Source organism: Eretmochelys imbricata, chromosome 11, assembly GCF_965152235.1.
Source record: "Eretmochelys imbricata isolate rEreImb1 chromosome 11, rEreImb1.hap1, whole genome shotgun sequence".
Classification (NCBI taxonomy): Eukaryota; Metazoa; Chordata; order Testudines; family Cheloniidae; genus Eretmochelys; species Eretmochelys imbricata.
In genome coordinates this window covers 9,440,748-9,466,088 of record NC_135582.1, presented here as the reverse complement: position 1 = coordinate 9,466,088, position 25,341 = coordinate 9,440,748, and the positions used below count along the sequence as shown (strand labels likewise).

Genomic DNA, 25,341 nt, shown 5'->3' with positions numbered 1-25,341 from the left:
TTCATATATATGAAAAGGAAATGGTCCAGTGCATGAAAGATAATATGTAAAGTTAATCTCATTGGTGGTTTAGAAGAAGAATTGTACTAAAGGCCCTAAATTATTAACTGGCATTTTATTACTTGAGATGCATCATGGTGGCATTTTGATATAAGAATCATAGAATCATAGAATATCAGGGTTGGAAGGGACCTCAGGATGTCATCTAGTCCAACCCCCTGCTCAAAGCAGGACCAATCCCCAATTAAATCATCCCAGCCAGGGCTTTGTCAAGCCTGACCTTAAAAACTTCTAAGGAAGGAGATTCTATCACCTCCCTAGGTAACGCATTCCAGTGTTTCACCACCCTCCTAGTGAAAAAGTTTTTCCTAATATCCAACCTAAACCTCCCCCACTGCAACTTGAGACCATTACTCCTTGTCCTGTCCTCTTCTACCACTGAGAATAGTCTAGAACCATCCTCTCTGGAACCACCTCTCAGGTAGCTATCAAATCCCCCCTCATTCTTCTCTTCTGCAGGTGCCAATGTAGATGTAATGATGGAATAATTTGTCCTGCTGGATCAAAATAAGTAGACAGGAACTCTTAAGACACCCTGTCCCCTGTAGTGCCTTTCCAAAGTAACAGTGTGTGCGTGCGTGTGAGAGAGAGAACAAAATTGGTATTTATTCGCTAAGGCGCCAATTCAGGAAAGCACTCAAGCACATGCTTAAATCCCATTGACATCAATTGAATTTCAGCAGGTTCTTGCAGTTAAACGTGTGCTTAAGTGCTTTGCTGAAGTGTGACCTGAATGCAGACACCATTTACTTGATATGCTCTCACAAGACTATAAATCTTCCACTTACTCTAAACAGAAAATTAATTATGCAATTTTCCCTTCCCTTTGTGGTAGAAATTTAGTTCATGGAGAAGTGACCCGATAAAAATAACTAGCTACTGTCCAAGTAAATTAGGCCCACCCACTGGGAACTTTTAGGCAATGTTTTAAAAAAGTGGGTGTGTAGGTATAATTAAACTTGTTTCTATACCGGCTAATCTGACACTTTCTAGTTACATACAGTATTAGAATGCCACAATTGTAGTCAATATCAATATTAATGTAAAATGCCAGTTAGAAAAAAATGAAAAGAAAAATCAACCTCCATTGTGTGAAAACTCCTAAAGTACAAAAACAGCGGAATTTGTTTTCTAAAAGATGAACAAAAATTAATTCCCACAATTAAGATTTAGTCCAAAGGCAACTTTTCATGCTAAGTTTATAATGACAAAACCAATGGATCCTTCGTTGCCATTTTCATGTTTTGTGGAAAATTATAACCCTGTGACTATATTTCTTGAATGAAGAATAATGTTAATGATTGTAGATCCCTTTCTAACTAAAAAAAATGGGCCCCAATCCTGCAGCATTATATGCATGTAAAACTTACATGTGCGAATAATGCATGTCTGAGGCCCAAGTCAATGTATTTTTTGGGAATGTTGTCAAATTCATGACTAGGCATTCAAACATCCTCTTAATCCTAGTTGCATTTCCATGCAGGGGAAGAGCCATCAAAAGTGCCAGCGCCAAGAAGTGAATTGCTTTTAAAGAAATGTCTCCAAATAGAGATCTCTTGAGAGCTTCTCATTTCATCGGCACAAGCAGTTTAATTCCTTTTCACCAAAGTCTTAGGCTATGTCTACCCTACATGCCTTAGGTCAGGTTACTGCGGGGTCTGCACCACGGGGGGTCAACGGGAGAAACTCTCCCGTTGATTTATCTTATTCTTCTCATTGGGGGTAGAGTACAGGGGTCGACTGGAGAGCGATCTGCTGTCAATTTGGCAAGTCTTCACTAGACCCACTAAATCGACTGCTGGTGGATCGATCCCGGCTGAAGTGTAGACATAGCCTTAGATTTTCCCATTCATAAATACTGATATTTCTCCCCCACCCTCAAAAACAATGTATAAACCCCACCATCCACCCCCCCCCCCACAGTAATACACAGTAACACTAAGAAATCCTGGCTTCACATGCCTAGTGTGTGAAACTGTAAAGGAATTTACAAATAATTGTATATTGCTGCAGCATAAGAGCAGACATTGGGTATTCATTCACAGACCTTCTGAATGAAGTATCATAGTGTGAATTGATCCCTATGGAACTCTAACAAGTTGGCAGATTGCCCCTCTTTTTCTAAAACTTTTTAAAGTTATGTTATGAAAGGTCCTAGATTGACAATGCCTCAGCCATAGAAAACAGCATGCAATCAGCAGCAGTGCAAGCTTCTTCCATGGTGCCTCACAAAGGTACCTGTACCCTGACAACACCAAAGGATGAGTAGTTCGGTAGTATCTGAGATCAGTCCATCCTTGACTTCTTTGTGGAGACGGATAACAATGATGCAGTTTTGGGGAGACCGATGCAGCTTTCTGTGACTGATGTGCCCCACAAAGAATGGATTGAGGCTATGCATATTTAAATGAGACATCCAAGCAGCCCTCAGTAACAGTGAGAGTGACTAACCACTGGAACAAACTAGTAAGGGAAATGGTGGATTTTCCGTCTCTTGATGTATTCAGATCAAGATGGGAGGGCTTTCTAAAGATGTCCTTTGGTCAAACAAGGTATTGGGATCAATCCCAGGGTCATTTGGTGCAATTCTGTGACCTGTGCTATGCAGGAAGCTATAGTATAAGATCAAATGATCTCTTCTGCTCTTAAAATCTGTTGATCTGTGAACTAGTGGTAGTGATTTTTAGTCACTTATTGGCCTGCTTGCAATAGATTTGTAGCTGGAAGCAAATGTTGCCAATTCCCTGAGTCCCCCAGTCCTCAAGAATGCCTTTTGTACTTGTACGGGGTCTATTATAGAACAGCATCGGTGGAAGTTTATTTGTGTTCACTGGCACGTGGAGGATTATTTTGCTTGTGAAGTGAGAGCCCATTAATGTTTTGTTTTGTTTTTTATTCCAGGTTGTCAGAGCTGCTGAGGAAGCTGCTTCCACCCTGGCCAGTTCCATACACCCTGAACAGTGCATCAAAGTACTCTGCCCCATCATTCAAACTGCTGACTACCCCATTAATCTAGCTGCCATCAAAATGCAGACAAAAGTCATTGAAAGGATTTCAAAAGAATCTTTACATCAGCTCCTTCCTGATATCATCCCTGGATTGTTACAGGTATCTATTAGTATTAATCATCATCATTATGTTTATGTTTATTTTGATTGTGCCTAATGACCAACCAAGAATAAGTCCCTGTCGTGCTAGCAGTGTACAAACACTCAGGGCAAAGTATTATTTCTTTCTTTCTAATGTCTGGTTAACAGAATATATGGGAGCTTCTGCAACCTGAATCTGGTGCATTTGGATTTAAATTTAAAGCAGATTTGTAGTTCTCTTTTTAGTCTTTATCATTGTCTTCATACTTTAGTCTAAGGAATGGGAAAATCCAATTCTTCAGTTCAAATTCTATCCTTGGAAACATGTGCATGGCTCCCAATGAAATTAATGGCAGTCAAGCCCCACGCATAACCAGGGGCAGGATTTAGCTCCTGTCTCATACAGGCTCTGTACATTCTAAACAGTGACCCTCACATAGGTAGATCAGAGGTTCTTCTGTCATTCTGCTGAATCACTCAGGACTCGGCTGTAAGCCTGTGTCGGATTCCAAGTAGGCTATGAAGCCCTCCTCACTTCCTAGCACCCTGAACTTTACGACCAATTCATATTTGGACACCTATCATAACCAAATAGGAGCTGGGTGGGGTACAGGTGTTTTTTGCCAACACTAAGGCAGGGCATTTATTTTACAATATTTGTGGTTTTCACTTTCACTGGTGACTGTGTGGGAGTGGTAATTTATTTCTCTGCCCACACACCAGGCAGGCAGCAGTGCTGGGCACTGTGGTTATCCTATAAAGGAGAAAGATAGAAATCCAGGGAAAGAGTAAGATAGGATGACATCTGAGAGTCACAAGGATGACTATGGAAAGAAATACATTCTTGTGGGGGGTTAGGCCTGTAAGTTCCCACAGTGTCCTTTACACAGAGAATAAGCATAAGAAATGTCTCAAGAAACTGAAAATAACATTTAATTCCTCTTCAACCTCAAGAGGATTAGAGTGATGTCAGAGCTTTACCCTATGCTATCCTTCCGACACCATTTTTACCATTGCCTGAGCCCCAGCAGTGTTGCCAACTCTTGCAATAGTTGCTGTTTTTTTAAAGCCCCACCTCCTGGAGTCAGGTGATCACAGGAGAATCTTAGTTTTCATTTTAAAAATGTTTCTAGCGCTCGTTGTGGAGAAGCTTGAAAAGTGACCTGAATGTACCCAAAAGGCATAAAAACTGTAAGGCAAATAAAAAATTATTTTTATTTATTATTTTTTGTAATCTCATCATTTTTAAGCCAGTCTCATGTTTTTTTGGAGACTGACTCATGATTTTTAAACTCTTAGTGTTGACAGTGACCTTCTTACCACCTTAGAAATCTACACTGATCATGCAGATCCTTTTCTCATATTTCTCAAACCACTTTGGGATCCTTCGGGATGGAAGATGTTACATGAACAGAAAGTCATTGTTGCAATCATTCAGTCAGATAATGTTGGTGCAGTGCTTTAAAGATAACAATGTCAAGTATACTAATAATCAGTATACCACAGTGAAATGTGTGGGAATAGCTCAGCTGCAATGACTGTGATCCCTACATCCTAAAAAGCAGAATTAGTTTGAAGGTACATTCATGGGATCTGTTTCCTTTTCAAGTTGCTGGATAAGGATCTTGCTGTACAAGGCCAGGGTCAGGTTATGGCCTAAAGGCACACCCCTATGTGTTACAGCAGGAGTTCCTCAGGCAGAATTCCAGCTGACTTAGTCACTATTCCTGGGTCTCCGAGGGAGCACACATGCCAATGGCAGCGCTGCCACTGTATAAATGGAAGCCGCATGCATTTCTGATGGGCACTGCCAGCTCTCCACTGTGGGGCAGTGGTCACTCCACAGCGGCCTTGCAGCTGACCCCTGTGCAGGGCATTAGTGAGGGGAAGGCTCTTTGCACTTCCTTTCTCCCCCATTTTGTGCACCCCTGAAAGGCCAGCCAGAATCTGACACTGAGGCCAGAAAAGGTTAGCTGGCACAAATATACCAGCATAGCTCTAATGGCAAACCTTCCTAGTGTTGACACAGCTTATACTGGCAAAAAAAGTGCTTTTGCCATTATAGCTTCTACCAGTTTCCCAAGTGAAATAAGATCATCTGTCCAAAGCACTTTTGTGACAGTGTAACCGTATCTACACTGGGGTTTTGCCAGAAGAGAAATGTTACCAGAAAATCACCCTCCTAACTGACATTGCTACGTTGGAAACAGTTTCTAGTGGAGACCTGTTCTTACTCTGAATAGAGTAAGGAACCATGACTTTACAGGATAAACGTAAATTACGGTATCGAGGTTCTCCTCCTCTTGTTCTCTTCGAACAGAAGTGCTGTTGGAACACGTAGTGTAAATACTTAAGTGCAGCTAAGGTTATTCTTGATGTCAGAGCATGTTGTGAAAATGAGACTGCAGAGCCCTGTCTCTCTCTCGATTCGTGTCCTCTGAGATATTTTGTGGCTTTCGTTTTTCTAGTAAATTTCAATCATAGAGCCAGTGAACTCCCTTCTGGCTTTCAGTGACTGATTCACCCTGCACTAATGTGTACAGAACCCAAACATTTTTTCCAAGGTAGCGCCTGCGCTCCTCCTCCAATCAATCAATCAATCAATCAATCAATCGTCTTGTCAGTTTTCCCACAGTCTCATGAGGTGAAGGCTTCCGACATCACAGTTACATTTGAAAAAGGTCTCTTAGCCGTTACCTGGAATAGGCAAAAGGCTCTTGTCTCATGTCATTCATCAGTACAACTTCATTGTACAGAGCTTCTTTCATGCACATGTTATCTGAAAAACAATTCACAAAGCTTAAATACAGCTACAACATTGAAATTAGGAAAGAAATGGCGTGAGGAAGTGTCAAAAGGGGATTTCAGATGAGACCAGAAGGAATAGAGAATTGACGAGGCAGGAACAGAGACACCCTGAGCATTTCTCTTTTTGTAAGGAGAGACACAACTAAAGTTCAAAAGGATTCTTCTGTCTGAAAAAACAGCCATGTATTTCAGGCTGGGGTCAGCCTTGGGCTGGGGGCGCACAAAGACCAACTACTGTCACTTGCCTCAGTATGATTCCTGATCTTCTCTCCAGCGCCACATAGTGCTGCAGTTCTGTTATCGTCACTTACCTATGGAATAAAAATTAAAATAAAATAAAAGGAATAAACATAAAGGTCAGTGTATGGGAGGTATGGCGATAGAAGATTCAATTCAGTGAATGTTATCTTGGGCTGTGTTCAATTAGATATGACTTTTTTTTAGTCTGGGTGTCAATATTTTTGGCCTTTTTCTGTCTAACTGCTAGACCAACTGGGTAATATATTTTCCATTCAGCAAGATCATCTGGGATAGAGGATTCTTTAAACGTCCTTTTGGAACAAGTTGAGATGCAATCTCAACAGTCTTTACTCAGGCAGAATTCCCACTGAGGCAATGAGATGTATTCTGGAGCAAGGGCTGCATATAATAACCATTGCAGAATGAGCCCTCACATTTAGTGGTCGGCCAGCTCCAGTTTACATGCTAGTCTTTGGCCACGTTTTATTCATTTCCACCTTTCATTGCAAATAACCACATTATAAACACTAAACTGTAACTCCACCCTGGAACAGATTCATCCCTGGTTTAACTTACCTAGTTTCAGTGGGGTTGCACTAAAGATAAGTTAGGTCTTTTGTCTACTGGGCAATCAAATACATACTTAGGTTTTACTTACCCATTTTATTTTTGTCCGTTCCCTCTACTATCATTAAGGTAACAAAAAGACCATGTAATTTATGATTAATGATTAAAATCATTCAAGATTGTTTCACCAGATAAATTATTTCAGACTTTTCAAAATATTACAAAATGAAATCACACACAGTCGTCTTCTGTGTCTGGCTACAAAGTTCAACTTGTTATCCAGCATCTTGAATGTGTCTGGTGTGTGATGTTTTGGATAATTTTCATTGTAATTAATAAATACAGACACACAACACTAACAAGGAATTTTGGATAATGAAAGTTGCCAAAGGCCTCGTCTGCGCATAAAAGTTGTACTGCTATCCCAGTAATATTTGTACTGCTACACCAGTATAGTTACAGCAGTACAACCCCACTAATGTAGATGTGGTTATACGGGTAAAAAGATTCCTTTGAGTATGTGTGCACGGCAATGGGAGATGGGATTGCAGCTTGGATAGACATACCTGTACCAGCTTTAATCTAGCTAGCCCAGCTAAGAATAACAGTAGAGATACAGGTTTCAGAGTAGCAGCCGTGTTAGTCTGTATTTGCAAAAAGAAAAGGAGTACTTGTGGCACCTTAGAGACTAACCAATTTATTTGAGCATAAGCTTTTGTGAGCTACAGCCCACTTCATAGGATGCATGAGATACAGTGGCACAGACCCTAGCAGAGGCTAGGAACTCAAGTCTGTACCTAGGACTCCAAGTGGGCTCATACATGGGGCTGCTCCTTCACCGTTCTTTTTAGCCATGCTAGCTAGATCAAAGCCAGCACAGACATGCCTACCCAAGCTGCAGTTGCACCTCTGGTTGCAGTGTAGACATACGCTAGTCCATGTCTACATGGGGACTCCTGGGAAGGTTCAAGTGAATCAAGCAAAGGTGTGAAGTTAATGTGCACATAAGCTAAAGCATGTTAAGCAGCCCCCCATGCTGTCACTCAGGAGTAAAGTGGCTGCAGTTCGCTGTAATTTAATCCTCCTGAGGCAAACTATTTTATCCCCGAGTGAGAGCATCCAAACTGGGTTTAACATGCTTTAACTTACGCGCATTAACTTCCACATCTTCACTTCGTTTGCCTTAACTCTTCTGGGTGTCCCCATGTAGACAAGTCCCTATGGTGGTACAGCTATTTCTATCAGGAAGGGGGACAAGCTATACCAGTATAAGCACCTTTATACTACAATAAGTGAGTCCACACTAGGGGTTATAGCAATGTAACTATGGCAGTAGAAAACACCACCCTGTCCAAAATCGTTAAACCGGTATAAAAACTGTGTGTAGACAGTGATACAGTGGCAGTATGTGCCCTCAGAATGGGAAATACCCGTACATTTAACTCCTGTGGATGGTAAATGTCCAGTTTGTAATGGCATCTCAGGTAATAAGAACACCTTTGTTATAATTATTAATATTACACATTTTAATAGTAATACATTACATATTTTTAACATTTATATTGTATTAGCTGACCACTTCTGGGGCCCATTGTGTTAGGCGCTATAAAATCACATAGTGGGAGACCGCTCCTGTCCTCTAGAGCTGAACAGACAAGACAGTAAAATGGTGGGAGGGGAAGTGACTTGCCCTAGATCACACAGCAGGGCCAGGACTTGCTGTCGTGAGACCCAGATCACTACCTATCTGCTCTAGAAGTGCAAACTGTTATGCGCTTCAGAACAATTGGTGGGGGGGAGGGTTATTTACAAATTAATAACAAGATTTAGCTTCCTTTCTCCCCTAAAATGCCAAATTTTAATTTGTTCGAAATCTGTGCTGGCCCTTCAGTAAAAATACCAGCCCTGCTTGGGTGAACGCTGCGAAACGACATGCCAGGGGTAGCGTGCAGTCCACCAAAGTGGCTGTGTATGTGTTACTCATTGCTGTTCATTGACCAATGATCACTTGAGTGCAGAACTAGCATCACGAGCCATAGAGCTGCAATGGCTTGATGAATAGTCTGAGGTCTCTCCCATGTTTGGACATGTGGCTCGCTAGACACAAGGAGCACATGATGTACTTTCTCAAAGAAGTTCCTGCCTGAAGTTGATCAGAAAGTGTATTGTAATGTAGGTCATCTGAACAGCTGGGCCTGGCAGATATGCACAGGACATAGCCTAGTGTAGTATTCTTTTCCTATTTCAAAATAAATCTGACATGCATAAACGAATTATCTTAAAAAAAATCTTTCATTGTTTGTAGTGTCGTAGCCGTGTTGGTCCCAGACTATAATAGAGACAAGGTGATTGAGAGAATATCTTTTATTGGACCATCTTCTGTTGTCTCTTTCACCAACATCTCACCCACCTTGTCTGTCTTAAAAAGACATGACAGTAGTACACAATAGTAATAATTTGCACTTCGATGCCATGGTGGTTTGAGTGCTACAAACAAACAGAGAGATTCCATTTGAGGATTCTAATGCACTTCACAAAACAGCCTTTGGGTCCGATCCTGCCAAACTCATGCCCAGCAGGGACTTTATTACTTTCCCATATCAAGTTTTTAAGGTCTGATCCAAAGCCCATTGAAGTCAATGGAAAGACTTAGGCACTGTATTAGCCAAATTCTTCCTTCCGCTACGAACTTACAACCCAACGGGCATCAATGGGAGTTTCTTCTATATTTGTGAGGGTAGAACTGAGCCCTCAGTGTTAGTTTAATCCCTTTATGGATCCAGAGCTCATTATGAAACTTCATCACTGATGATAGCAGTAGAAAGAACTCAGATCCAGCAAAATACACCACTGAAGGTACAGTTCCTCCCAAGCCTAATCTAGAGCCCATTACACTCAGTGAGGGTCTTTCTGTTGACTTTGGATCAGGCCCTATGGCCAAGCATAAGAAAAGTGTTTACCAGCCCATTAGTAAACTGATTGGAAAAGATCTTGGAAAGTGACCTTTGATTTGTACGACCTTTTTGTTTCTTCTGGTCTAGGGCTACGATAATACAGAGAGCAGCGTTCGCAAAGCCAGTGTGTTTTGCCTAGTGGCAATTTATTCAGTAATTGGAGAAGAACTGAAACCTCATCTTGCACAGCTCACAGGAAGCAAGGTATCTGCACAATGTTACAGCCTTTTGAATATTTTCTGCTAGGTAACTGAACAGTGTGTGCTCTCAGCAACTGAAGGCTTGTCTTCATTGCAGGCTTAGTTCTCTTGAGTTCACTCCTCTCTAGTTTAGCCTTGCCTGATTTAGAGCAGCCACACTGCAAAACAACACTTGAGCAGCACAGTGTGTTTGGATTAGCAGCAATGAGTAGCTGAGACCTTACTGGCTTGAGCATTGGCAACACTCAAGCTTCAATCCATGTTTGTGTATGCACAGGAGTCAGATTAGGGGCAACACTCGTGATAGCTTGAGCTAACTGGGCAGGGAAGACAACGCCTCAATCCAGCGCTGTCCTACACCACATGTCCCTGCTGGCTTGTGTCTTCACTGACTGTGTGGAATCCAGAACATTTCATAATATATAGGCTACGGCCCTGCAGTCTGTTCTGTGTGAGTGGATCCCTGCATCTCTAGAGAGCAACAGGTAGGACCCCTACCCACACAGATTGGAGCCCTGAAAAATGCCAACAATGAATGTAAAAATCCAGGCCTCACTGAAGTGGGAGTTTTGCCATGCACTGCAATGGAGACAGGATTTCTCCCCAGATATTTTCCTGCTATGACATTTTTTTTTATTTTAGTAACTATCTGTTTTCATGTTATCACCGGATTTATACTCTCAACCTTCATGGGCAGATCCCTGCCCCACACAGAACTCACTGCAGGATCCACATTTAAGGGTTTTGCCCTAATATTTCCAGTGAACTTTTGCTGTTTTTCTTTTCTGGATTATTTGATCTTCTCCTAACTTCTTTTGTCTTCCAGATGAAGCTACTAAACTTGTACATAAAGAGGGCCCAGACTACCAATAGTAACAGCAGCTCATCTTCAGATGTCTCAACGCACAGTTAATGGAGATATCTGGACATGTGTGTAGACTTAGAAGCAATCAGCGGTGCCTCTCAGAGACCTTTCTGCTACCCTTTCTTCATTGGCACGTCCCATCAGCTAAAGGAGGCCATGCAGATATTTATTGCAATCAGTATTTTAGTCCTTTAAAGCTTTTATGTAGACTCTTATTGGTACTGAATGTAAAGGAAGCAAGGCCTGTGTTGCAGTCCCCATTTAAGAAAAAACAACCATAGAAAGCCATACTTAAACATATTGGTATAGCCAGCTGAAATCTTTACCATATGGTTAGGTTGCAGTGTTTCAAAACTGAGTTCAAATAACATGTTCATGCTTAAAAGTGAAATGAATCCTTTTTTAAGTTAATTTGACACAAAGTTTTGGTTTTTAATGTGTTAATTACCTGCTGTATAAACAATTTTTCCTCTGGGTTGTAACCATTTTGGCTAGACCCTTCACCTCACAAGTGCTGTGGTGTGTCCCCATTTTATAACTCTGATCTGAAACTCGCCTAAACTGCAAGATCTTGATGATGAAATCTTTGCAAATATTGCCATGCTTCTGGCTTTTAACTCTTTAAGACAGATAGGTACCTTTAATGAGAGATAAAGCTCCAGATTTCCATATGGGCTAAGAATTTCTCTGTAGCTTTTCCTCACCCGCCAGTATTGTCTAACAAGAGCAGCCTGGGTCTCCCGACTTTAACTAACAGTGTTAACATCAGCCCTGCCTTCCACCTTCTTCCATTGCTCAGAAGACCCTGGGGCTTAATTTTAAAGGCAGGATAGTGGGTTTGTCATCAGGACTGCACAGTGGAGACTTGCTAAAGTCTGTGAAACTAGCCGAGAAATCTTTATTTTTGTTGAAGTCTGTTCTGAAAGGATCTGATCTACAACTCTGGTTTGACACCTCTGGTGATGGATAATGAATGGCCGTAATTACCATGGGCCATTCCCCTCCACACTTCTGAACCTCATTTGGCTCAGGAAATGTAAAGGAGAAGTCTTAACCGGACAAAATATTCCTGTAAATTTAAACTTGCTATGGGGCTTGGCCCTAGTATTTAATAAGACAACACCCCCATCTCCTCACACCCGCACACGACCTTGTGCCTAAAAAGCCTGCAATGTAGTTAACCAGCATTTTAACCTCTTCCTCACCGACAGAACCAGAGTACAATCCTGCAAGGCACTTAGCACCTCTGGATAGGTGTTGAGTGCCCTCAGCTGGCATTGGCTTCAGTGGAGATGGTGTCGCTCAGCCCATCCAGGATCAGGCCCCTGTAATAGGGAAGGCTGGGGCAATTCTTTAATGGACTGATCAGCAAGGGGAAAACTTAGAACCAACCCAGCCCCAGTCCAATATACCACATCAGCGTTCTTTACTTGGGTCCCTGCTGTTTGCATGTTGGCCATGCAGAGGGGTGCTCCCAGGCGCTGCATATCCCCTGCAGAGCATCATGGAATCCACGTAGACACCCATCCAGGGAAGGCTAATGCCATGTTGACTCAATGTCCCCCAATCAGTTTGTTGAAAAACCTGATTCTGAGAGGTGCTGAGTGGCCTTCAGCTCTCATTGAAATCAATAACAGTTAAGGCTGCCTCAGGACCCAGCAGAATCAGGCCCCTAAGCAGCAGGTTTTTCAGCCTCTTTCATCCCTTGTGTGACAAAGTGGAAGGGACAATCCGGCTCCTGGATTTTTCAGGATGGGCCTGATCCTACATTGGCTGCAGGATCAGGCCATTTGTCTGGTGCTCTTCCTGCATGTAACGCCATCATAAGATCATAAGGATCTTTACTAGCCTGTATTGTGTTGTTTCCCCAAAGACTCACCGCAGACTCGAAAATGCGTTCATTGGAGGGAGGCCGTTATAACCTGTGCTAGCCGTTAAAATCCAATTTCCCTTCGCGTGGGCCATTCACTTTCACCCCTTCTCGAGACGCTTGCTAGAGGTTTTCTTCTTCTTTTTTAAATTCTTGTTGTGGATGATTTGAATTATTTTAGTTTAACGTGAATTAATTTTCCCTTTTGAGGAAATACTCAATCAGTACGTTGGCAGCAATGAGCTGTCGCGTTTGAATTTTTAGGGAGTTTTATTTTTAAACTGCTTTCCTAACAGTCAGTATTTTAAAAGTCTCTTTTCCCATCTCAGTTCAGCATCTTCTGAGGTCCATACCCCAGAAGGGGAATGCAATGTCTGCGTAATTGACTGCGTTGCATGCTTAGTCCTTTCAACTGTCTGACAGATCTTGTTCCATCCCGGTTTGCTTTTTGTTTGTTTGAATGGCACACTGTAGCAGATCTATGAGAATTGAATTCCTTCTGAAATGATTTTATATATTTTATAAAATACTGTTAGTATGCACTGAGTGAATGCACTGTAACGTCCATAAACTGACCTACTGCATATGCTGACACTACAGTACGAATTAACAACTCGTCTCTTAGAAATACATATGAAATATGTTGCTGCTGCTGCTTTGAGACTTCAGTGATGAGCTTGTATTTCCAGATGTTATTAGCATAATTGGGGCTGCAAATCACAGAACCAGGCCTTACTTTCTTAATCAGATACTGTTTTGTTTATCAACAGATGCTCATTAATGTGATACTTCGTTTCATTACACAAGTCAATCAAAGACTGTTCATCCTTTGAGTACTCTAGATGTCTGTTATACCCATATATAGTAGGAGGCATTCTGCTTAGATTATTTATAAATTCATTTGCGAATAATGTACATAGTAAGGTTGGTTTAGAGTTTTGAACATGACCTGGTTTTCCTTTGAAATACTCAAAGGGCTAGCTGTGAATGTCACTTGTATGATCTCCAGTGTTCTGCATTCTAAAAGCTGTTCAATCATATTTTCTTTCGCAAGCATAAAGGTCTCTCTGGCTACAAATCTGACAATTTCCGGGCACCTTTGCAGAGAAGGATCTGCATGTTGGCAAAACATCACTGCGACACTGAGGCAGGTGTTAATGTTTTCCCAGCAGTAGCCACCTACAACAGCTGCCTTTTTCTTGCTGCCCATTATACGGGGCTTCAGTTTTTGGTATCTTACAAGAAAAAGGTTTCTTTGATTTGCCCACCATGCTTATAAAGTCTGACTGTGAGGAACTGTGAAAAGACCAGCACCCTGTGGCTGTGGGGTTGCTTAAATTTCAGACAAGGATGGCCATTCTATCATTGGTTGTACCAGTGCTCCGTGGGCATGAGCAAATCAATTGATACATCCCCCTCACAGTTTTAAGTACTGTAGTTCTCTCATGTAGTGCAGAATTATTGAGGCATGTGGCTTTCTTAAGGTACACTATGTGTGCTTGCCTGGATGACAAGACAAGACTTCTTTTCTATTGCTTATTACTAGCTTACCAATAACCTGTATAAGTAACGTAACTCGCATCTTTGTCATCTAAATCTTTTCCCCCTCCTCATCCCTTTATTTATCAAGCATAATATGACATATTAAGGGACAGAAAATAAAACTCTGTAGAATACAGCAGGACTTTGCTAACAATAATGTTTTAAATGGGAAGTAAAAACTGCTCTGAAAAATGTCAGCCATAAGAAATGATTTTGTTGGCACCGTGTTCATGCGCATGTATTTTTTTTTTTCTTTTTTTCCTTCTTTTTTTGGCTTTTGTCATGTTACATCCATATCTGTATTTATATCTTCTTTGTTTAACTTTTGAGTGTATCATGGCAAATGTACAGACGTTTTTTGTTAACATTTATGTGATAGAATTTGCTAAAAAAAAATAAAAATAAAACCTTTTGAGTTTGCCCTAGAATAAATTAAACTTAAGTTTAATTTCCTGCTGATCCATCTTTAAATTACTGTTTGATACCTACATCTCATATCTGTGCATTCAGATGGATAGACTGAAAGCTTTTACCTTTCCTTTGATAACAGCAAATGTTGATATTATTTATATAGCAACATCCCCACGCTAGGCATTTTACAGACAAATACTATGACAGAGCCTCTGCCCCATAGATCTTACAATTGCAGAGCTTGGACCCAATTCCGAAGGATTGTGGGATGTTCCTGGCAACTGTCCATCTCGAAGGACGACGGTATAAGTGCTGAAGCAGTTCAGGAGCCGTGTTGTAGCATCGCAAGTGACTAAAAAGTCCAATTCTCAAGTCCTTGTCACAGCTAATGCAGGCTTAAGGCGAGGGCCAGAAGATGAAGCCAGGGCACTGCTAACGCTCTGTGGCCTGCTGTACTTTCTTCTCAGCTTTCTTTGCTTTCCCTTCTCTCAACTCCCTCTCTTCAGCCTCGCTGACTCCCTGGTGCAGTGCAACCTGTTGCTAGCTGTATCTTCCCAGCTTGTGGTGGTGATGGTGAAAGTTTTCAAGTCCCTCTTGCAGATGTCCTTAAACCTTAGCCTAGGTCAACCCAGTGGCCTTGGAGCATCCCCACGTTTCCCGTACAGGAGAAACTTTGGGATGCACATACACACACTTAAAGTTAGGCACATGTTTAAGTGCTGTTCAGAATTAGGGCCTGGAGTCTGACTTTGACCCTGAGCTGGGAGTGGTCTTTCAGCTGCACCCACAGGAGTAGCCCTGGGAGGAGCTGTAACTCAGAGAAACCTGCTTTCCCTTTGCTCCCAGGTTGGGGGGTGGGAGGATAGTAACTTTCTACTGGTCCATACCGAGAGTAAATCGCTAACCTCTCTGCCTTCCTGCCCTTGGCTCAGCTACTGCAGCCAATGACTAGGGAGAGGGATGCACGGCCGTCCCGTTTCCTGCCACTTCCCATCCACCTGCTTTGGGGAAGTAGTAAGTAGGCAAATAGCCCTGCTTACTCCTATGTGCTAGCCCCAAAAGCTTGGTATCATGCGTATGGGTGGGGGGAGTGGGGGCAGGAGTTTTTACTCCCTTGTGTGGATGCATAGTCTTATTTACAATTTAGCCCTACAGCTATTAGAGCTTTAATAAGAGGCTCTGGAAGAAACTTAATTAGTTCAAGCACAAATTTAGTTGGGGCATTTAAAAAGCAGTATTGCCGACCTCCAACATTCAAAAAACATGTCAGACCCACCCCAAAATCAAGAGGTTGGCTTAAAAATCATAAGATCTAATGAGAATAATAAAAGTTGGGTTCTTTTAATTTACCTTCTGGTTTTTGAGCCTTTTGGAGTCAGCTTGTCCAGCTTTTCTCCACAACCAGGAGAGCTAGAAACTTATTTTTTTTCTGTTTAAAATGAAAGCTGAAATTCTCAAGTAATCACCTGACTCCAGGAGTTGGGTCTTCAAGAAAAATGCCAAATATTGCACAATTTTCAATAAAATCACAGGAGTTAGTAACAATGCAGAAAGGTTTTTGCAAAATATCATGGCACTAGAAATGTTTGCAGAAAAAAAAAATTTTTTAGAGGGTATTAGGGAGAATACCTTCTCATGTGGCTCTAATGGCCGAGAACAAGGAAGTGAAACTGGCTGGTCTAGTTTTTGTTTTCTAAGCTGAGTTAATTGCAAACAATAAGAGATCAGACAGTGTAAATGGAGCAAAGGAAATCACAGTTTGAAATTCTTTCCATTTCTAATAATATCAAGTGTTAGTAATAACAGAGGTAAACAAAATTGTTTAAGTGTATAATTTTTGTCTTGCCCATGTTCCTTTAACAAGCTCAAACATCACATATTGGCTATCAGTGGATTTGAGTAGAGAAGAGGTTCATATTTCCTGCATGGGAAGAGAGTTTTGATCTGAAATAAGGAATGTTGTCCCACCAAAAAAACCAAACAAACCGAGTAACTAATAAAATAATATAAATAAAATAAAATAAAAAAGGAATAAGTAAAGAAGTTGAAGAAAGGGTACGGGGGGAATCACATCAGACATTTTCAGTGAAGGCAGCAGTTAGATGCTGAGTTCCCCAAAACGTTTGTTCACTCTGGATGGGAAGAAAGTCAGCACAAGGCCTATGTGTCACTTAAATGGGACTTCAGCTTACCACAGGCCTTCTGCCCTCGAGCATGGGGTAGATTTCACCCCGACTAGTAATTTATTTCTGATGCATCCATGTAGTGCCATAACAAAGATTGAAAGATGTGGTTGCTGTCCAGCAGTGGACTGTTCTCACTCCTCCTTGCATTTCTCCGGGTCTCTGGTGTCCAAAGACACCCATCCAACCTCCATGCAGTGAGACGCAGGGACCCCTGATTTTACGGTTGTGCCTAAGGACCAACCAAAAATTGGGCCCCATTGTGCTGGGGACTCTACAAACCCAACTTTGCAGACAGTCCCTACCCTGAAGAGTTTACAGTCTAATACCTGACACGTTCCACTCCAATATCTCTCTTTTCCTGCTTCCTAGGGGTGTTGTGACCCATCTGTATACCCCCTTCCAGGCCTCACAGAGGGGTTGTGAGGTGTAATTAGTGTTTTACTGCTGCTTTGAAACCCTTGAATGAAAGGAGCTGTCGAATGTATTAATCTGTAGGAAGCTGGCCTTGCCTTGCGTACCAGTGCTTTTATTTTTCATCTCTCCTGGCTTTGAAGGGAATTCTTATCGCTGATGGCTTGAAAGTCCTGGAGACCAAAATCCTCCCGCCAGAGAACAGATCTGGCACAGCCAAGGGGAGTTAGCAGGGTTTCACCCAGAACCTTTGCTTAACTCTGCCTAGATAGACTTTCTCCAGGAGCGAGTGGGGTGTTCAGCGCCATTTAACCCGTTTCTCTGCTGAGAGTGCCAGTACCAATACAGGAACCAGTCCGTGCCCCCTTCTGCCCACGGGCTACTCAGCTGACCATCTCTCGGGAGGTGCCGCAATGCAGTGGAGGGGGCTCAGCATCCTGCAGGGCTGAGTCCTCGGATTGGATATCCTGATCATTGGAGTAGTATGTGGGAGCATTGAGCCTTGTGGCTGTTGTCCTCCGTAATGTGGCTCAAATCTTTTTCCCAAGGGATTTCCCAGTCTGGTTTTTCTCTAGCTGTGTCAACAGCCAGTTTTATAAGCACAGGGCCGGTAGCATTCCATTGATTCTGTCAGATCCATGTCTTTGCAAATTCTCAGCTCCTGGATCAAACTGGTCTTTAATCCCAGAGGGTTTCCATAAAGCTCTGAAGTTTGAGGCATTACAAATTGAGCAGGAGGCAGTGCAAGCTAGAGATGCAGATTTCAGCTAATATGTGCCTAAAGCAGTCAGCACTTAGAAGACCCTTTGTGTTTTATTCAGCCTCTTGGGCGCCCAGAGAGAGCTCCAATCTATTCACAGAATGCAGGGAAAAGGGACTGTTGTTAAGCAAGAGGTTAGGTCAGCTGTTTGGACTTCCCTTTCCATCTCCTCTCAGAGGGAATCTCTCTGCTCCAGACCTGAGGTTACCACTTCTTATCCACTCCAGTGTGCCACTCAAGTGCTCAGAGCACCACAATTAAGGGTATGTCCTAGCTTCCACCAAACCCCCCCTTTCTACTAGTTCCTAACTGTGTCCAGCACACGGAGCTCCCATTTGGGAAGCTTTACTTTCCTCCTTGTTCCTATATGGTGCCTCTTTACCATGGATATAGAAACTGTTGGTGACTCCAGCAGCTTCTCAGATTCTGCTGGGGACGGTGTGACAGCCCTGGCTGAGTCCTTCCCTGTGGATTGGAGCCAACTCTTGGACCCCATGTGCTCCCAAGACAATGGCACCTGAGCAGCATCCAGACAGTGTCTCTAGTTTGGGGTCACTCAGCCAAATCCAGGGGTGCAGATGCTCTACTTGGCACCACTCTTTGGGCTGTTGGACCCAGGGTGCAGTTGAGCTAGGCCCCAAGACCAGTGCTAACCTCCAAGTGTCCCAAGTGGCTTATGCTCCCTAAAGCTTCACCCTTGTAGGCACTCCAGTCACAATGGAGAACTGTCATCGGAGTGCAAATTTTGGCCTAGCCTCCTGGCCAGCGCTATTCCACTCTGTGCTAGTTACACTTGGCCGCTAACTCATATTTCAGTTTTGTGGCGCTCTGTACTCAGGATGCTCTGAAATGTTTAATAACCCAGCAAAACGAGGACACCCGCATTTTAAAATCTTGTCATTCTGACTCCTTCCCCCACACGTCAATTCCATGGCGAATGTAGCAGCCAGGTCTCGCACAATACCAGCTCTGCAGGCGTGATGTGACAGACTGACACGGAGAGATACATAGAGAATAACTCCAGCCTACATCAGACCGGCCGTCTGCAGCACTCTCAGAAAAAGATTCCAATGGGAAGATACAGAGCACAAGCTGTGGGGATTGAAGGTACTAAGGGCTGAGGCAATGTCACTAAATTCAGTTAAGGTCTTTCCATTGGATCAGGCCCAAGGGAGGGAACCACCGGCCACAGGACCATGAACACCAGAATTCCCACTTGTTTTTAATGGCATAAAGTGCTGATTTTGAGCTCCCGTTAATTGTTGAAACAGCAGTCACCAAAATCAGATTTGTATTGAAGCAAGTGTTTTTAAAAAAAAAAAAAAAAAAAGGAAAGTGGTCATCAGAATTATTTGAGTTTCAATGTCTCTCAAAACAGTCTAAGCACAGTGTTAAAGTTGAGAATCCCACGTCATTTCTAGGTATTGTGGTTTTCCTGGAGCGATCCAAACACAAATCTGTCAGTCAGTTCTTGGAACAGGAGCTTTTTTTGGCACTGGTCCAAGACTTCAGAGGGCAAGTTCTAGAACTTGGCCCAGGATCACTTTAGATCCCTAATTATGCCCTTATTTATGCTGGAATGACTCAAGGATGTGAGTGCGTGCGTGGAAGTTGGAATTGGTGGAATTATGGATGTACTGGCAAGTTGGACACAAGACCAGATTGCCTGTTATGATTTGTATGGTGCCTAGCACTATGAGCCCCCAGTGTTGGTTCCTGGGCATTCCCACAATAATGTAGATAATTAATAATAGCGGTGAAATAAGAGGACTTGGCTGTGAGAGGCTTAAAATGACAGCTGCTTGCCAACCTTTGCTCCAACAGGCAGATGGATTAGATGACCTCTTGAGGTCCCTTCCAGCCCTATGTTTCTATGATTCTAGGGTGTAGCAAGGAGAGGAAAGGGGGGATGGGAAAGTACAGTGGCAATGTGAAGCCCAAACAAGTGCATTATAAAGAAATGGAAAGAGACGTAGAACGCTGTGATGGAGCTCACAGGCTGGGGATCCAAGAGGGACATGCCAAGTGGTAGAACCCCACAAAACTTTTAAAATGGCGTTTGAAATTCACATGGAAAGATACCTTTTGCCCATGACTCTGCAGTACTTTTGCTACAACTCCAGCCTTGAACCGGGCGCCCCAAACCACTGCATCAACTCTGATGCACTTAGGCCCTGTCTATATGGGAAAGTTTTTTCAGTATAACCTGGAGGTGTGAATTTAAAGCCGCGGTTCTCAACCTGCGGCCAAATTAGCACACAGCTGTGGCCCAGCTCAGCTGTGTGCTAAAGGCCGCCTGCCTGCCAAGGGTCCCAGCTGCCTGGCACCGACGGGTCCGACCGGGCTGAATTCACCACCCAGCCACAGCAGGGTCGGGTTCTGGGTTGGCGTTGCTGGTGGGCCCTGCAGGGTCTGGGGCTCTTGGCCAGCCCTGTAGCAAGCTCCCCGGTCCTGGACTGGGGCAGCCACTCAGCCCTGCGAGCTCCGCGGTCTGGTCTGGGTCTGGGGCAGCCACCCAGCCCCGCAAGCTCAGGGATCAGAGCAGCTGGGCCGCCCCGGGTGGCAGGGGTTGGGGCAACTGCCTGGCCCCCTGGGGTCCAGAGTCAGGGCAGCTGCTCAGCCCCGCGAGCTCTGTGGTCTGAGTCTGGGGCAGCCGCCTGGCCCTGGGAACTCCGTGGACCAGGGCAACCGGCTTGCCCCATGTGGTGGGGTCTGGGGCAGCTGTATCGCATGGTCTGGGGCCCAGGGAAGCAGCCGGCCACCCTGTGCAGTGAGGGTCAAGATGCCACTGCTCTGCCACGCAGCCCCTGCGGCCCAGGTAACATGTGCAATCAGTTGAGAACCACTGATTTAAAGCAATATAGTTATACCCATATAAGGCTCCATCTGAACACTTATTCCAGTAGAAGAGAGACTTTTTTGGTCTGGGTTATGTTGCTTGGGATGGGGTTTAAGCTAATCCACAAAAAGCCACTCTGATCCTGGAATAAGAGTTGCTATCTTAGAGGAGGGAGGTGGTATATCATGGCAGTTCCTGGCTGTGGTGCATCATGGAAGATGTAGTTCAACTAGGGGGGCCTGGCCCATAGAGGAGGATGAAGCCATGAGGCAACCAAACTACAGCTCCCATGAGGCACTGTGGCAGTGTGTTTGAATCAAAATATTGTGTTTTGTCCAAAGTATTTTGTTTTTTTTTAATGAAAAATCTGAATTTTCCATGGAAAGCTGACAGGTTTTTTTGGGGGAAAACCATTCTGTTGGAAAGGGTGTGGATGGAAAATTTTTGACCAGCCCTGATGACAGTTAAAGCATTCCCACATAGCCAGACCCTTTGTTGCAGCCTATGAAGGTTTCTCTCCAGCTTCACCTCCCTCCCAGTTGCTGGGTGCTAAATATCAGAGATTATCTTTGACACAGGAGCCAAATATTGACTTCGGCATGGGGACACTCAACTTCACACATGTCAAAAAGCTCATCTCGCCCTGGCGTGTGAGCAATGGGAACATCTCTCCAGTGGATTCAGAGAACACCAGCTCCCTGGTGCAGTCAAAGTAAATGTGGAAGCAAACCAGGTGAAAAACTTCCCATGGTGCTTGTGCCGTAGCTCCTACCCAAAATGAGAAGATGACCAGGACAGCTGGAAGAAAAACCTTCCCTTCACCCTCTTTCTTTTAATTCCCCCTTGAACTTAATCACAATACTACAGAAATCAACTTGAGTTTTACCTTTGCCTTCAATGGGAGCAGGATCGGGGTCCTTGGCTCCTGATGGAATGAGCTGGAGAGGGTTTGGGGGTATTTGTTTAATGCAATAGCTTATGCCGGGGTGCGGGGTTTTCTTAATCAGCTGTGAAACAGCTGCCAAAAAATATACCAACCTGACCTTCATGTGCTGCTGTTTTAAATGCTATGATAAACTGTAGAAAAGCTCTCTTAGTGGGGACGTGATGCTACAGTCTAGGCAAAATGGATAGCAGGATCAGCCCCCACAGAGAAGGCAGAAAGCACTGATGGGAGCTGAAAAGGTCTGTGAGCCAGCCGGTTAGAAAAGAAAGGAGAATAGAGAGACAGCTTTCTCCCCTCCACACCAATTTCTGTAGGTAATTAAAATCTTGTTGATTTTAGGGCTTTGGGAAGCAGCTTAGGACAATGTTCTCATTCAGACTCCGAGAACATTGTCGCTTGGAAAGGAACTTAACCGAAATGCAGTTTTGAAATGGCACGTTGCACTTTACAGGAACCCACAGTATTGTATCACAGAAGGCCTGGAATGGGGGTCGGTGCCAGATATTGCACATTTATTCAGGTTTTGAAAATAAAACTATGCATGCACCCCTCCCCCCTCCATATTATTTATTATTAGTAATCCCAACTGAGTTCTAGACCCCACTGTGCTAAAAGCTGCACAGACAGTCCCTGCCCCACAGAGCTTACACTCGCCATAGACAAGATAGACGCAGAGTAGGAATGGAAATAGAGGCAGAGGGAGGTGAAGAGACATGCCCAAGGTCACATAGTAGGTCAGTAGCAGAGTTGCGAATAACACATAGATCGCAGCAATCCCTGTTCAGTTGGCCTCCCCGCATCAGAGATGTATGTGGAAAATTGAAAATCCTATAGGCTGTTAGATAACTGCTTCAATAACTGTAACGGGATAATTATCTGAGTGTGTAGGCACGAGCTACCTTCCATTTACGCTGTGAGGGCTTGTGAACAGACAGTGGCATGGTAACATAGTTGCAATGAATGTTCTCATTTGTAACTGTGAAGAGAAAATGTCTAAAATGGTTAAATGTTTCCAAGATTGCCCTGGACATTTGACCTCAATCAAAGGCTCAGTAAATACTGGCTAGATGAATCTGAAACCTTGATGCAACATGTTAGGGTACTGTGCACTATTTTTATCCTACCGAGAGATATAGCAAAATGGATATATTGGAATCAAGGCTATGAGTGTCCAAAAGAAAGGAGTGGAGCAGGGGATTCTTTACAGACAAAACCAAACAGGAAAATGTAACTGACTGAAGAAAAGGAGTACTTGTGGCACCTTAGAGACTAACAAACCCTAAATAAATTGGTTAGTCTCTAAGGTGCCACAAGTCCTCCTTTTCTTTTTGCAAATACAGACTAACACGGCTGCTACTCTGAAACCTGTCACTGACTGATCATCTTACTTTGTTTTCCAATCCAACATCATTTGTTGGCGGAGAGTCAGGTTATTGCAGGGGAAATACATGGGGCTAATGGCATGGCTAGTGCAACTTTAGTCAATGCAAAATTCACCCGCAATGAGCTTCTGTGACATTACAGCAGGCAGCAAAATATCTACTGACAGAACCCTGAGTCCAGGCCTCCTGCTGCTATCCAGCCCCTCACACACGCCTCATGGCACCCCGAACAGCTCTCTTTAGCAGCCCTCCAATATGGTCTGCCCTCTAAGGGCTTCTTGACCCCCTCGGTGGGGATCCATCATCTCCAGAAGTTGGATGGATCCCTACGTAGCAGCTGTTCTCTTTCTCCAGACCAGAGAAGGGTCAGGCTACAGGCCCCAGCACTGACTCCAGGCAGTTCTAGGGTGCATAGGGCAGAGGGGGATGGCTACTGTAACCTAGATCGGCCTCCAGGGATCTGCTACACAGGGGGCAGCTCCAGGGCCTGGCGCCAAAATCGGGAGGGTTCAAAGGTGGCAACGTTAAAACCCTTTGTTCCTAGGCTGCATATTCTGTGTCACAGGTCTTAGAAAAGACAGAATCTCTGCCACCAGCATTAAGGCACATCCTCTGGAAATCTGGGTGTGGAAGGAACAAAAACCAGCCTCTCTGGCCTGGGGATAAAATGGAACCTGCTGTGGGGGCAGAGAAGGAGGACGCAAGGGAAAAGGAAGGGCAGCAAAAACCAGTACAAGTTAACCGCTGGTCGAGAGGATTAAGGGTGAGAACGAGGCTGTTTACAAATAGATCAGGGGACAAAGCAGCACTAAAGAGAAAGTAATGAGTAATTAATGAGGCGAGGGATGAAATGAATAATGACTCAAAAATGGCTGAGATAATGAACTCCTTCTCTTTAAATCCATCTTTAACAAGAAAAGTGAGGGAAAGGATTTAGGGCAATTAAAAAGTAATGAAAATCTGGTAAAAATAGCTATTGGTGGAGAGCGTGGATGGGAATACTTGGCAAATAGGAACTTGTATGTTGGCTTGAGCGAAAGGAACAAGCTGTGAAAATTTCACAACTGTGTACAGTCCTGTTTTAAAACGTGATGGGGAACTGGGGAGGAACAATTAAAGCTGCAGGAAGGCATCTTTGGTGCTGCTCTTACATAAGAAATATAAGAGCGGCCAGACTGGGTCATTCCAAAGGTCCATCTAGCCCAGTGTCCTGTCTACCGACCGTGGCCAATACCAGGTGACCCAGAGGGAATGAACAGAACAGGTAATCGCCAAGTGATCCATCCCCTGTCGCCCATTCCCGGCTTCTGGTGAACACAGGCTAGGGACACCATCCCTGCCTGTCTTGGATAGTAGCCATTGATGGTCCTATCCTCCACGAATTTATCTAGTTTCTTTTTGAACTCTGTTATAGTCTTGGCCTTCACAACATCCTCTGGCAAAGAGTTCCACAGGTTGACTGTGCGTTGTGTGAAGAAATACTTCCTTTTGTTTGTTTTAAACCTGCTGCCTATTAATTTCATTTGGTGACCCCTACTTCTGGTGTAATGAGAAGGAGTAAATAACACTTCCTTTTTACTTTCTCCACACCAGTCATGATTTTATAGATCTCTATCATACCTCCCCTTAGTCATCTCTTTTCAAACTGAAAAGTCCCAGTTTTACTAATCTCTTCTCATACGGAAGCCGTTCCATCCCCCAATCATTCTTGTTGTCCTTTTCTGTACCTTTTCCAAGTCCAATATATCTTTTTTGAGATGGGGCGACCACATCTGCATGCAGTATTCAAGATGTGAGTGCACCATGGATTTATATAGAGGCAGTATGATATTTTCTGTCTTCTTATCTATCCCTTTCTTAATGATTTCCAATGTTCTTTTAAAGAGAAATCAAGAATGATCGTGGACATTACTGCTCAGGAAAGCTAACCAATTCGAAACAAATATTAAGAGGGAAAAAATGTAATCACAAAATATCTGGAGGACTCTGATTCGTGTTTAATAGTAGCACCTAGTTGACCCAACTGAGATGTGGATCTCATTCTTCTTCCAGTGATTGCACTGTGCAGTCTACTCTTGTGTGTGTGCGTCCCATGCACGGTTGCTGGAAATGTTTCCCTCAGCAGTAGCTGTCAGGGCGGCTCGGCTGCCCTAGGCTGCTGCACTCCGCCGGAGTTGGTATAAAGGGCCCAGACAACCCTGCACCCCATCA

General features: G+C 43.6%; 1 protein-coding gene across 1 annotated transcript in view; it reads left to right on the top strand.

Annotated features, from left to right (window-relative positions):
* CLASP1 (cytoplasmic linker associated protein 1) overlaps window positions 1-14,607 on the top strand; it is a 269,429-nt gene extending 254,822 nt beyond the window's left edge. The window contains exons 35-37 of the mRNA XM_077830446.1: window positions 2,962-3,168; window positions 9,806-9,922; window positions 10,745-14,607. Of these exons, the coding sequence (XP_077686572.1) occupies window positions 2,962-3,168; window positions 9,806-9,922; window positions 10,745-10,831 (411 nt within the window). The 3' untranslated portion in view covers window positions 10,832-14,607. The remainder of the gene's footprint in view (window positions 1-2,961; window positions 3,169-9,805; window positions 9,923-10,744) is intronic.
* Window positions 14,608-25,341: the final 10,734 nt, after the last annotated feature.